This window comes from Pseudophryne corroboree, chromosome 5, assembly GCF_028390025.1.
Source record: "Pseudophryne corroboree isolate aPseCor3 chromosome 5, aPseCor3.hap2, whole genome shotgun sequence".
NCBI lineage: Eukaryota > Metazoa > Chordata > Amphibia > Anura > Myobatrachidae > Pseudophryne > Pseudophryne corroboree.
This window is the reverse complement of record NC_086448.1, coordinates 403,368,389-403,382,904: the sequence shown is the minus strand read 5'-3', so window position 1 is coordinate 403,382,904 and position 14,516 is coordinate 403,368,389. Positions and strand designations below refer to the sequence as shown.

Genomic DNA, 14,516 nt, shown 5'->3' with positions numbered 1-14,516 from the left:
TAAAATAACATTTCTAGTGAACATCAGGAAATTATGGAAACACTTCAGCCAGGAAGACGTTATATCTACTGAGAGGAACAAGAATGCTAAACAGCCAACAACAGGTAGTAAAGGGTAGATACCAGAACCAGAGAGAGTTGATGCTTAATGCAACCAATTTTCCAACTTAAATTGTTTAATTTGACCATTTAAGAGTATTGTAAGCAGAAGGACCAATCACAAACTCCCAACAAACTTACTTGTGGTGTGTAATTTGTCCTATTCGCCTACCCTGCATGGAGCAGCACATGGGTCTCTGGATGGACAGGCAGGAGTAGACATGCATTATCACCCTTTTCTATGTAGTGATACAGATCTAAAGCAAGACCTTTAGAAAAAGTAGTTGTGAATCTATGTAATGTATAAATTACATATGTTTTTCATAAAAATCGATAATCAATATCCATACAGTCACTAACAATTTGCCAAAAACAAGTGACATGCACAAATACAAAAAAACACAAATAGATCAAACATAAATTAGAGTTTGGCATATTTGCCATCCACTAATAGACATTACCTTTCCATGCATTAATAACCGTATGGTCAATGTGACATTAAGTCCTCCATCTGGTGTATTTGCATCATTGGAGTTCATTTTGGGCACTTTTCTTTGACAATATACTGTTCTCTTCTTTATTTAATCTGCAGGGACAAAATATCACAGTTAGTGAAGCAGTAGGACAAAGCATGACAAGTAATTTACTGACCTTTGTAAATTGTATAGAATGACAGACACAAAGGGGCATATGTAATAGGGTCCAATTTTTCTGGAGGTGCGGGATGCCGGACGATCTCCGAGGTGTTTTTAAAGTGGCAATCATTTACTGTACAAGGCAAAACTATGCTATTCATTTTGGTTATTTTTTCATTTACACCCAGTTTGCACTATTTTGTTTATGTTTATTTTATGGTCGTGTTTTGAGATAATGGCCCCCATTTATCAAGCTTTGGAGAGTAATAAATAGCACAGTAATAAATTACCAGCCAATCTACCAGCCAATCAGCTCCTAACTGACATGTCACAGGCTGTGTTTGAAAAATGACAGTTGGGAGCTGATTGGTTGGTACTTTATCACTGTGCTATTTATCACACTCCAAGGCTTGATAAATCTGGGCCAATGAATACAATCATGTAGATATGGGGCCAGATATAATAGGTAGCGATTTTGCGGAACATGCGATTTTTACCACAAAATCACACATTTTCCGCAAATCGCAAATATAATAGGGTGCGGGAATGGGCAAAATCACAAGTTTTCAGCCTCAACCAAAAATCGCAAGGGAAAAATCGCATTCCCATTGAAAACAATCAAAACCGCAAATGTAATAGGGTACAAATTTTCCACTTACACACAAAACATTACCAAAAATTGCCAGAATAATAGACCAGGTTCAAACTGGCAATTTAGTCAAAAACATAGACAAATTAGTGAGATCCATGCATGCTTCTGACTGTAAAAAATAAAAAAATAGTAAAAAAAAATAAAAAACGACGTGCAGGTCACCCCCTTCAAAGCATAACCAGCCCCCGGTCCTGTGCAAGAATACAAGGAAAAAATTGACTAGGGGTTCCCTGCATTTCAACAACCAGTCCCAGGTTTTAATAAAATTCTACTTTCACGGTGTGTGTGTGTCTTTATTTGAATATTCCTTTTGTTGTGGAACTAAAGATACTAGCGGGCTCTTTAATGCCCTGCATGCTGGTATTGCGGTTCTCCAAGTACCAGCATGGTGGGGAGGCTTGCTGGGACCTTTAGTTCCACAGCAACAGACAAAATGTATTTAATAATTTATTTATTTTTACACATTTATCAGCAAGGGAGTAGCTACCATAGGTGCAGAGAGTGCAGTTGCTATGGGGCCCAGAGCTGAGAGGGGCCCACCTTCCCAGTCACAGTTACATGTGTTATCTATATTTTTCACCATTGGGGCCCTTACAAACTTTCACCTTGGGGCCTACAACATATCTCATTATGTTCCTGGACCTGCTCATTGTAATTTGGTATAAAATACAGGGTATTATAATTAGAGATGAGCGGGTTCAGTTTTACTCGGGTATCTCCGGTTTTGCTTATTGGCTATCCAAAACGCGTGACATCCGTGATCCAATAAGATGCCGTTTTGAGCCCCGAGTAAATCCGAGTAAAACCGAACCCACACATCTCTAATTATAATGTTATGAAGTGTTATAATGTTATGAATGTGAAGTGGGGAACTGAAATGTAGTACAATATGAAATGGAGGCACTATAGTGTGGCATAATACGAACTGGGGCACTGTAATGTAACATACAGTAATATGAACTGAGGACACTAAGTCATAATGTGAATTGGGGGTACTGTGTTGCATAATGTATACTGGCAGCCCTACAATGTGACATAATGTGAACTAGGGCACAACTATGGTTCTGAAAATGAAACAGAACACTATTATGGGCCTTAAAATTATCAAATGATGCAGAGAGGTGTGGCTCTAGAAGCATTTGGACAGGGGCCCATTCAAAATGTTGCTATGGGGCCCACAAAGTTCTGGCTACACCCCTGGCTATCAGCCCACCATCCACAGCCTTGGGCTTCATCCCTGGCCCTTACGTGCCTGGAGGGGGGGGGGCTCCATTATTTTAGGGGTCCCCACACCCCCAGGGAACCCTGGCCAGAAGTGACTAGTTGGGGTGTGTGATGCTGCAGTCACAGGGACCTTTCTAAAAGTGTCCCCCAGCTGAGGCATTACCAGTGGAGCCTGGTGCTGGTTTTAAAAATACGGGGGAAACATACTTCTTTTGTCCCCCGTATTTTTGGAACCTGGATCGGTCCAAGAGCCTGGTGTTGGTTGTTGAAATACGGGGAACTCCTAGTCAGTTTTTTCCTGTATTTTTGCAACCAGGAGCAGCTCAAAGAGCCCAGGGCTGGTTATGCTTTTGGGGGGGACCTGCACATCATTTTTTTTTATTTTATTTTAACACTTTCTTTACTGTTCCATACAGAAGCATACATGGATCTCACTGATCTGTGCATGTTTATGGTTAAGTGCACTAAAACTCGCAAAAAAAATTGCATGCGAATTCTGTTTTAACCCTAAAAACAGCACCCTACTACATTTGCGATTTTTAGCTAAAAATCTACTTACTACTTAAAATTGAAATATATTTTACAATTAAATATCATATAAGAGGTTGTTAGCATTCATTTTGCCAAAGATATGGGCCTGCCCACCAACAACAAGGTCACCTCTGTCGTGCAAGTCCCTAACATTCTAGGGGTTCACGTTTGGGGCACAGTGCACCTCCAAACCAGCCCAGCCAAAAAAAAACAAAAAACAGTGCACTACGCAAATGAAAGATAGCAGTGAAGTGTTACAGAGTATCAGGTGTGTGAAAGCAGCAACTCAATGTCAGGAGTGTTACAGGAGTGAAATATGAGTGAAAAATACATGGATTAAAAACAAAGAAAGTAACAAAATTAGAAATGTGCGGTGGGGACTTTTTGTGTTTTGGTTTTGGATCTGGATCTTTGCTTGTGTTTTGGATGTGATTTGGTTTTGCCAAAACCACCCTTTTAGGTTTTGGTTTTGGATCTGGATGATTTTTGAAAAAAACAGCTAAAATCACAGAATTTGAGTGTAATTTTGATCCTACTGTATTATTAACCTCATTAACATTAATTTCCACTAATTTTCAGTCTATTCTGAACACCTCACAATATTGTTTATAGGCCAAAAGGTTGCACCGAGGTAGCTGGATGACTAATCTAAGCAACACAAGTGAGTGGCACAAACACCTGGCCTATCTAGGAGTGGCACTGCAAAGGCAGACAGGATGGCAGTTTTAAAAACTAGGCCTGAACTTCCGGTTCCGGGTGCATGGAATGAGCATGGAATGAGCATGGCTGACTCGTAGCGCCGCTCTGTGCCCGGCTTCCCCGTTCTACTTTGCACGGCTTTGTTAGCCTTTTCACACCATACCTACCCAGCTCCATATGCCAGGGACGGAGATGGACAAGTTTGTCATGTCCTCCCAGCTGCCGCGATCTCAGCTCCAGACGCCGAGACAGGTGAAGCGCGGCATGGACCCTGCAATGGCGCCTGACGCTGGAGCTCACGCTGTTACTCCGGCCAGCAAGAAAACGGCTGTGGAGGCTAGCGACCTCAATACCCCACGTCTGCCCAGATCCCCTGATGTGCCGCTAACATACACGGATCTGGTGGAAGCAATTACCGCGATGGTGGGCCCGCTGCTATCTAAAGCGGTGAGTGATATCTCCTCCCAGGTACAGCTGCTCAATATACGAGTGGCGACCTCTGAAAATAGAATAGGCTCCCTGGCTCACGATGTGGCAGACCTGCAATGTGATATTAAACATCTTGAAAAACAAAACTATACCCTTTTAAATCATATAGAGGATATTGGGAATCGTTCAAGACGAAATAATGTTCGTATAGTAGGGATCCCTGAATCAGTAAGAGGACCTGCTTTGGAAAACTTTGTTAAACATACCCTGCCCCAACTATTAGGAATACAAGATACCTGTAATCTCTCCCTGTCTACTGGTATCTTTCCTTCTCTATACAAGCATGCAGTGATTACTCCCATTCTGAAAAAACAAAACTCTGACCCGAACTCTCTCTCTAACTACCGTCCCATCTCTCAGCTCCCATGCCCCTCCAAGCTACTGGAGAGACTTGCCTACACTCGCCTCACACACTTTCTTAACTCACACAGCCTACTGGACCCACTTCAGTCAGGATTTCGTGCCCAACACTCCACAGAGACAGCACTGACTAAGGTAGTGAATGATTTGGTCACTGCTAAATCTAAAGGACATTTCTCTCTCCTTATTCTCCTTGATCTCTCTGCTGCTTTTGACACTGTTGACCACTCTCTTCTCATACAAACACTACAATCCCTAGGTATTCAGGACACAGCCCTTTCTTGGTTCTCATCCTACCTATCTAATCGCTCCTTCAGTGTTCGTTTCTCTGATTCCACCTCTACTTCGTTACCTCTCTCAGTTGGAGTACCGCAAGGCTCAGTCCTAGGTCCTCTGCTTTTCTCTATCTATACCACATCTCTTGGCAAACTAATCAACTCTTTCGGATTTCAGTACCATCTGTATGCGGATGATACTCAAATCTACCTATCCTCCCCTGATTTGTCACCATCTGTATTGGGCCGTGTCACTGAATGCCTTTCTGCCATTTCATCTTGGATGACATCTCGCCACCTCAAACTTAATATTTCCAAAACAGAATTAATTATATTTCCACCGGCCACTAGTAGTTTCCAACCTGATATCTCTATCACTGTTGAGAACTCTGCAATCACCCCTACCCCACAAGCTCGCTGCCTAGGTGTCATTCTTGACTCTGAACTGTCCTTTGTTACCCACATTCAATCTGTCTCAAGATCATGTTACATACATCTAAGAAACATATCCAAAATACGCCCTTATCTTACACAAGACACAGCAAAAACTCTAATCCATGCTCTCATTATCTCCCGCATTGATTATTGTAATAGTCTCCTGACCGGTCTTCCCAAACATAGACTCTCACCACTACAATCCATTTTGAATGCAGCTGCGAGGCTAATCTTCCTTGCCAGACGTTCATCGTCTGCAGATCCGCTCTGTCAGTCGGAGGGAATTGGTTACCGGTATTCTACCGTATTAAATATAAAATACTTTTACTCACATACAAGGCTATTAACCAAACTGCACCAACATACATCTCTTCACTCATCTCAAAATATCTCCCTACCCGACCTCTCCGCTCTGCACAAGATCTACGTCTCTCATCCACACGCATTACTTGTTCACACTCAAAATTACAGGACTTTATCCGGGCTTCACCCACTCTGTGGAATGCCCTCCCACGCACAGTAAGACTCGCCTCTAGTCTCCAAACCTTTAAATGTTCCCTGAAAACTCACCTCTTCAGACAAGCCTATCAAATTCCAGACCCACCCACATAACCTTCAGTGCTTCCCTATCTAATTACATCCTCTGTAGAGTATTCATAACATCACATATCTTGTCTTTCTTTAGTCTCACACCCTCCTGACACTTGGATAACTTTGTGGGGTATCATCATACAACCCATTAAGAACCTAGCAATCTGGTGGACCATTATGCAATAGGTAGCATCTATCCTTGTGTATCTATGCCTATTTCCCTATAGATTGTAAGCTTGCGAGCAGGGCCTTCCTACCTCTATGTCTGTCTATTTTTACCCAGTTTTGTTCTATTACTGTTGTCCTAATTGTAAAGCGCAACGGAATATGCTGCGCTATATAAGAAACTGTTAATAAATAAATAAATAATAAATGATAATTGAACAGGTTCATAGAGTGGGTCCTCTGTTACGCCCCAATGACACTCGCCCACGAGTCACTATTTTCAGGTGCCTGACTTACACACATAAGTTGGAGATTTGGAGGGCATCCAGGAAACATTCCTTCATTGATTGGGAGGGGAAGAAATTGAGGGTTTTCCAGGATTTTTCCGCTGAGCTGACAAAAGCCAGAAAGGCTTTCTCCCCTATTTGTACCAAGCTTGTGGCAGATAAACCAAAATTTGCCATGATTTATCCCGCTAAGCTTCACCTGTTTATTAAAGACAAACATTATGACTTTCTGACCCCGGATGATGCTGTTGACTTTCTGAACAATATGGACTCTGACGCCACCGTGGATATTTCTGATCCATCGCTCTAGGCTTGAGGAATGACGCAGAGATGTTATCTGTCGTGTTGTTGCTGTCGCTTCCATGGGCTCTAACTCATATACGTATAATATTTGATATCGCAGCTCCCATGGCTTTATTGAAAGCTCTCTGGCTTTACCTTTACATTTTATTACCTCCTTGTTATAGGTGTTGGGACAAGTTTCTCGCCGGGTTCAGAGGGAGTTAAGCTCTGGGTTATATGTTGGGGTTTTCACTTTTCACCCCGCTAATGCTGTTTTATTGTGTTGTCCGAAAGTCATGTGATTTCCTTTCTACGTTATCCAACACGCTGCGCGTGTTTCTACGCCTTCCATTTATTCTTTTCTATTCAAGATTTCTTTGTGATTACGTGCTCCCCTCCCCTTTTGTGTCTCTTTCCTTTCATATCTACCCCTTCTATCCTTACATAACTATGTGCATATAATATGTTTTACTGTTTTTTACACAGGTAATGCCATTTACATGGTTCCGACTCATTTATGACAGAATTACGTATAGGTTCCATTAATATTGGAGGTTTTAACTCACCTGCCAAATGGAGGAAAACTTTGGTTTATTTTAATTCTTTAAAATTAGATATTGTCTTCATTCAGGAGGCCCATTTAATCCCTTCTGAGATGCAAAAGTTGCAGATGCTTGGATGGAGACTACTTGCATTTGCCTCTTTTACTTCTAAATCTCGAGGGGTAGTAATTTTAATCAAACTTTCGATCCCCTATGATTTGGTACATTCCTCTTCAGACCCTGAAGGAAGATATGTAATAGCACATATTTCTATATATTCACAGTTGTTTACATTATGAGAGTGTATATGCACCTACTGTCTACAGCAGTTCCTTTTTTCGATCTATTATTGCTAAGTTGACCCCTTATATGGCTGGTTCCCTCATACTTTGCGGAGATTTTAACTTGGTATCTAATATATATCTTGACAAATCAGTTACCCCTAGATACTCTCATACCTTGCCTAGACTTGGGATACCTCAAGTCGCATCTCAACTCTCTCTGGATGATATTTGGAGGGTCTCCAGTCCTACGATCAAGGATTACACGTCTGTCTGCTGCTCACCATTCATTTTTCTAGAATAGATTACCAGCTAATATCTCAAACCCTGTTCGCAGGATCGTCTGACGTGGAAATTGAACCTATACTGATTTCAGATCACGCTTTGCAATGGTTTGATCTTAGAATTATTGATGAGAGGTCTAATAACTCCTCATGGAGATTTCCCTCTCATCTTCTCACATCCCCTGAGTTTAAAAAGATGCTATCTGACAGCTGGACAGATTTTAACTCACATAATCAAGATTATGCCACCCTTGGCCCCCCACTATTCTGGCAAACAGCCAAATCTGTTTTGAGAGGGGACATTATATCATATACATCTTGCTTGGACAAGGCCTATACAGCCTCTTATATTTCTTTACAAACTGTATTATCTTCCACGTATGCAGATTATCATCGAAACCCGACATCTACTAAAAGACACAAATATATTACTGCTAAAACTCATAATGAGTTCCTGGACAAGAGAGGTAATAAATACCTTTATCGAATGGATTACCGCTATCATAGATTTGGAAATAAATCGGGAAAACTCCTCACTAATATCTTAAATGGTTCTAGATCCCCTACTATTATTCATCCACTTAGAAAAGATGATGGTTCCCTAACATCTTCTAACAAACAAATAGCGGATGTTATGAAACACTTTTATTCCAACCTTTACTCTGCGCCCCCACCTGTCATATGCCCCATAGAGCCAATGAGTTCCAGTGACAACTCTCTATGGCCCCACTTAATTTTTCCCTCGCTTTCGGATGAGATGCGAGAAACCCTGATAGGACCTGTCACACCAGGGGAGGTGTCAAAAATGATCAGAAGCCTAAAACCAGGCAAGGCCCCAGGGCCGGATGCATATGGCGGCAGCTTTTATAAAATTATGCATTCGGAAATTCTTCCCCATCTGGTTCTTATGTTTAATGACATTTTACGTACCGGGACTGCCCCTTTATACTTTAATGCCGCTTATATTAAACTTCTTCCTAAACCTAACTGTGATTTAACTAATCCTGGCTCTTACAGGCCTATTTCGTTACTAAATTCGGACTACAAGATTCTGGCCAAATTGTTAGCTGATAGGCTTAAAGTTACTCTTCTGATGATAATTCATCCGGATCAAACCGGTTTTATCCAAGGCAGACACTCTGTTCTTAATGTTCGAAAAGTCTAAGCGGCTATCCACCACCTTCAAGACCCCTCCGTCTTTTATCCCCCTGGTGTGATAGCCTCCTTAGACGCAGAAAAGGCCTTTGACCTTATTCTATGGCCCCATCTCCATACTTCCATTCTCAGATTCGGCTTTCCTGAAGCCTTTATACTCTGCATTCAAATGTTATACTCTGACGCTAAATCCCAAATTATTTGTAATGGCCATATCTCAGATTATTTCCCCATTTTTAAAGGTACAAGGCAGGGATGCCCACTTTCGCCCCATTTATTTGTGATTGCAATAGAACCCCTTGCAATAGCGCTTCGTAACTCCAAAGATTTCATGGGTATTAGAATTTCCTCATACGAACTAAAAGTATCATTATTTGCAGATACAGACCCCCTAAATTCTCTCCCTGCTATTATGAATCCAATAAATCCGTTCAGTGAAATCTCAGGCTACAAGATAAACATTGACAAATCCAAACTCTTACTGTAGATCTAACTTCATCTCCGCTTTTTCCTAACTTTAAAATTTCTAATACCCAAATTAAATATTTAGGGATTCACGTCACTAACAGGATTGACAAATTATATCTAGCAAATTTCTCCCCTCTCATTCAAAAAATCTCCTCTCTCCTGTCCACGTGGAACTCATTGGCTTTCTCTTTATTGGGACGGGTAGCTGCAGTCAAGACGATTATTTTCCCTAAGCTGTTCTATTTAATTCAGATGTTACCCCAGGCCTTGTCCAACAGAGATATTTTGTCTATAAAATCCTCGATTTCTTCTTTCCTGTGGTGCAGTAAACGCCTCAGGATTGCTTTTTCAAAACTGACCCTCCCAAAAACTCAAGGAGGTCTCGGAGTCCCTGATTTCAAGGCATACACTTTGGCTGTTTTTTTCAGATATGTGAGCGATTGGCTGTTAGATAATTCCACTTATACAGATAATGCCTATGACAAAGCCGTTTTCTCTCCCTACTCTCCGGCAGCCTTACTACATTTGAAGGCCTCTGATATGCCTCACTATATTTTTACCAATATATTGTTTCATGACACTTATTTTACCTGGATTGGCCTGAATAAGAAACTCGAGGGATTTTAGATTCTTGCCTTACTTACGAATTTGGGGAAATCCTGCATTTTCTCCCTCTATCCAAAATCGCTCCTTCCAAAGCTGGAAGGACAAAGGCTTACTTCTTGTGAACAGGGTTTTTGATCCTGGAGGTTCTCTTTTGCCATTTAAAGACTTGCAACAAACATACGCTCTTCCAAATAGTCATTTTTATTTTTATTTGCAACTTAGACATTATATTCAGACTCTCCCAATTGTTTTTCCTACCTCTCCAACCCATGATATTATACTTGATATTTTTTTTAAAAAACTACTCATAAACTATATAGGGTGAAACAGCTATATCTTCCCTTAATTGACTCTAGAATAGTTACTTCTTTACTCACATCTATGTTTTTAAATAACTGGAGTATAGACATACCACTCCCACCTGCCCAAGTAGATACTTGTGTACAGTTTTATACTAAGAGTTATAAATATTTAAGATCAGCATATCTTCAGGAGGTTCACTTTCATTTTTTGCATAGAGCCTATATAGCTCCTGCCCAAAGGAAATACATGATAAAAGACACAACAGGTGAAAGTGTGAAATGTGGTATGGCCAATGCAAAATTCTTTCATTGTGCCTGGGATTGTTCCAAGGTTCTTAGATTTTGGAACAAAACTTTGCTTTTTCTGAACTCTATTTTAGGTGTGAAACTAACGCCTTATTCTGGCCGCATGTCTACTTTTACAGTTTGGTAATTGGACGTTGGGTCAATGCTATGCTACCACCCCCTTCATAGTTACAGTGTTGACATTAGCAAAGAAATTAATATTGATACACTGGATATCTAAATCAGTGCCCTCCATTCAGGAGCTCAAGTCTAAGCTTCTGCAGCTAATTTATTTTGAGGCTCGATCTCTCCTCTTGAATGAAGACATCTCTTCAAAATATTTCTACAACAAATGGTACTTTTTCGTCTCATCCTTGGATTCAAACTCTCGTTCTATGATCGCAAATTATCTGGGTTCAAAAGACTGGTCCAGGTTTACTACTCTGAATTATATCTTCTGATGTATTGATATTATGGTTCTTTTAAAATATTCTGTCTCCAATGCATACTTATTCATTTATATTAATGATTGCCTCCTTTACCGCTACAATATTTTAGATATTACTCTGATTGTTTATGGCTAATCCTGGAACATTATTGGTATTATGCTGTATATGTACTTCATACGCACATGGTTGCATAAAAATTCTATCTTCCATACTTTCTTTTCTCTCTTCTTTGCCCCATTCTCTCTCATGCCTCTTGTGTCTGTCCTGTGAATTGTTTTTCTTCTGCTTGTGTCTTTATTATCGTTACTTACTTATTTTCTTTATTCTACATGGTCATGTTGGATTATTGTATATTGATATTGTATTGCTAACCCATGTTATCTCTTTAATATCCCAATAAAATATACTTTACAAAAAAAAACAACTAGGCCTGAAAGAGCACATAATGCAAAAGAAAAAAAAAAAGTGCAAGATAGAATTGTCCTTGGGCCCTACCACCCACCCACCCACCCTTATGTTGTATAAACAGAACATTCACACTTTAACAAACCAATCATTTCAGGGACAGGGTCTGCCACACGACTGTGGCTGAAATGATTGGTTTGTTTGGGCCCCCACCAAAAAAGAAGCAATTAATCCACCAAAAAAGAAGCAATTAATCCCCCCACCAAAAAAGAAGCAATTAATCTCTCCTTGCACAAACTGACTCTACAGAGGCATGATGTCGTCCTCATCCTCCGATTCTCCACTCCTTTCAGTGTGTACATCTTCCTCCTCCTCACAGAGCACTAATCATCCCCACTGAAATCTACCATCCCAGGTGCCTGTGTATTTTCTGGAGGCAATTGCTGGTAAATGTCTTCCTGGAGGAATTTATAATTCATTTTGATGAACATCTTCTCCACATTTTGTGGAAGTAACCTCCTACACCGATCGCTGACAAGGTGACCGGCAACTTAGGTAATATAAAGCCAGTTTGTCCAAATTGCCTCTTTTTGCTGTCACCCATATAATCCTCCACAATTCTCTCAATGGTGGCAGCATTGTATGCAGTGACAGTAGACGTTCCAGTAATTGTTGGCAGCTCCTTCAGTTCGGACCAGATATCAACATTTGCTCCTGACTCCCCGGCATCACCGCCAGCGGGTGGGCTCAGAAATTTTATCCTTTTCCTCACAGCCCCAGTTGCGGGAGAAAATGAAAGTAGGAGCTGTTGACGGGTCACGTTCCGCTTGAGTTGACAATTTTCTCACCAGCAGGTCTTTGAACTTCTGCAGACTTGTGTCAGCCGAAAAGAGAGATACAACGTAGTCTTTAAACCTAGGATAGAGAACAGTGGCCTAAATGTAGTGCTCTGATTTGAATAGATTGACCACCCTTGAATCCTGGCAAAGTGAATGAAGGACTCCATCCACAAGTCCCACATACTTAGCGGAATTGCTCCGTCTTAGTTCCTTTTTCAATTTCTCCAGCTGCTTCTGCAAAAGCCTGATGAGGGGAATGACCTGACTCAAGCTGGCAGTGTCTGAACTGAATTCATGTTTGGCAACTTTGAAGGGTTGCAGAACCTTGCCCAACACGGAAATCATTCTCCACTACACTTGAGTCAGGTGCATTACCCCTCCTTTGCCTATATCATAGGCAGATGTATAGGCTTTAATGGCCTTTTGCTGCTCCTCCATCCTCTGAAGCATATATAGTGTTGAATTCCACCTCATTACAACCTCTTGCTTCAGGTGATGGCAGGGCAGGTTCAGGAGTGTTTGCTGGTGCTCCAGTCTTCGGCACGTAGTGGCTGAATGTCGAAAGTGGCCCCTGCAATTTTTCGGGCCACGACAACATCTCCTGCACGCCCCTGTCATTTTTCAAAAAAATTCTGCACCACCAAATTAATTGTATGTGCAAAACATGGGACGTGCTGGAATTTGATGTAATGCTCGCACAATATTGGTGGCATTGTCTGATATCACAAATCCCCAGGAGAGTATAAGTGGGGTAAGCCATTGTGCAATGATGTCCCTCAGTTTCCGTAAGAGGTTGTCAGCGGTGTGCCTCTTATGAAAACCGGTGATACACAGCATAGCCTGCCTATGAACGAGTTGCCATTTGTGATATGCAGCTACTGGTGCCGCTACTGTTGTTGCTGCGGAAAGCAATACATCTACCCAGTGGGCTGTCACAGTCATGCAGTCCTTAGTTTGCCCTGCTCCACTTGTCCACACGTCCATGGTTAAGGGGACAGTGGGTACAACCGAATTTTTCAGGACACTGAGGACACCTTTCTTAATGTCCCTGTACAATCCGGGAATTGCTTTCCTAGTGAAGTGGAATCTAGGCGGGATTTGGTACCGGGGACACATTATGTCCATCAACTGTTTAAATACCAGGGCGGATACCGGATGCACGTCTAACACCAGCATAGTTGTTATGGCCTCAGTAATCTGCTTTGCAACAGTGTGGCTGCTGTCATATTTCATCTTCCTCACAAAGGACTGTTGGACAGTCAATTGCTTAGTTGAAGTAGTAAAAGTGGTCTTCCGACTTCCCCTCTGGGATGACGATCGACTCCCAGCAACAACAACAGCAGCGGCAGCAGGCATACCACTCATGGTTCCTCTGGAGGAATCCCGGTTAGGAGAGGATTCATCAGTCATGCCAGTGACATTGGCTGCAGGACTACTTCTGATACTGACTGAGGAAGAAATTGACATTGTGGGAGTTGGTGGTGTGGCTTGTAGGAGCTTGGATACAACAGGAAGAAGGGATTTAGGTGTCAGTGGTCTGCTTATGCTCTTACCCAAAGTTTCTGAACTTGACAATGACTTCTGATGAGTGTGCTGCAGGGGACGTATAAGGGAGGATGTTCCTAGGTGGTTAACGTACTTACCTCTTTATATTAGGGATTGACAAAGGCAACATACGGCTTGACACCTGTCCGGATTTGTGGAGAAATAATTCCACACCGAAGAGGTTGCTTTTTTGGTATTTTGCCCAGGCATGGCAATGGGCTTTCTCATCCCACAGACAACAACTGTCTCCACTGGTGCCTTATTCAAATGAACCACATCACCATCAGAATCCTCATCGTCAACTACCTCCTCAGTGCCAGCTACACCTATATCCTCCTCATTCTGGAATACGTCTACAGTGACATCCTAAATCTCAATATCAGCAACTGGACTGGTGGTGCTCTTCCCAGCACTTGTATGGGGTATGCAAATGGTGGTAGGAGCCTCCTCTTTCCATATAGTCTTGGGAAGGTCAGGCCTAGACATCGCAACCGCAGACACACTTGGACTCTCCTTGGGGATTTGTGATATCTCTAAACGCACAGTTGTATTTTCCTGTGCTTTAACAAGCGTAATTTCTTAAAAAAAATTCAAGAGGGAGGAGGGCTTCCATCCTCATGAGAAGCTGAGCC

General features: G+C 41.7%; 1 protein-coding gene across 11 annotated transcripts in view; it reads right to left on the bottom strand.

The window, feature by feature from the left end:
• Nucleotides 1-14,516, bottom strand: part of LOC134927784 (poly(rC)-binding protein 3-like) — a 2,026,162-nt gene that overhangs the window by 518,804 nt on the left and 1,492,842 nt on the right. For all 11 annotated transcript variants that reach the window (XM_063922741.1, XM_063922740.1, XM_063922743.1 and 8 more), the window contains one exon: nucleotides 560-684. In XM_063922741.1, the coding sequence (XP_063778811.1) occupies nucleotides 560-637 (78 nt within the window). In that variant the 5' untranslated portion in view covers nucleotides 638-684. The remainder of the gene's footprint in view (nucleotides 1-559; nucleotides 685-14,516) is intronic.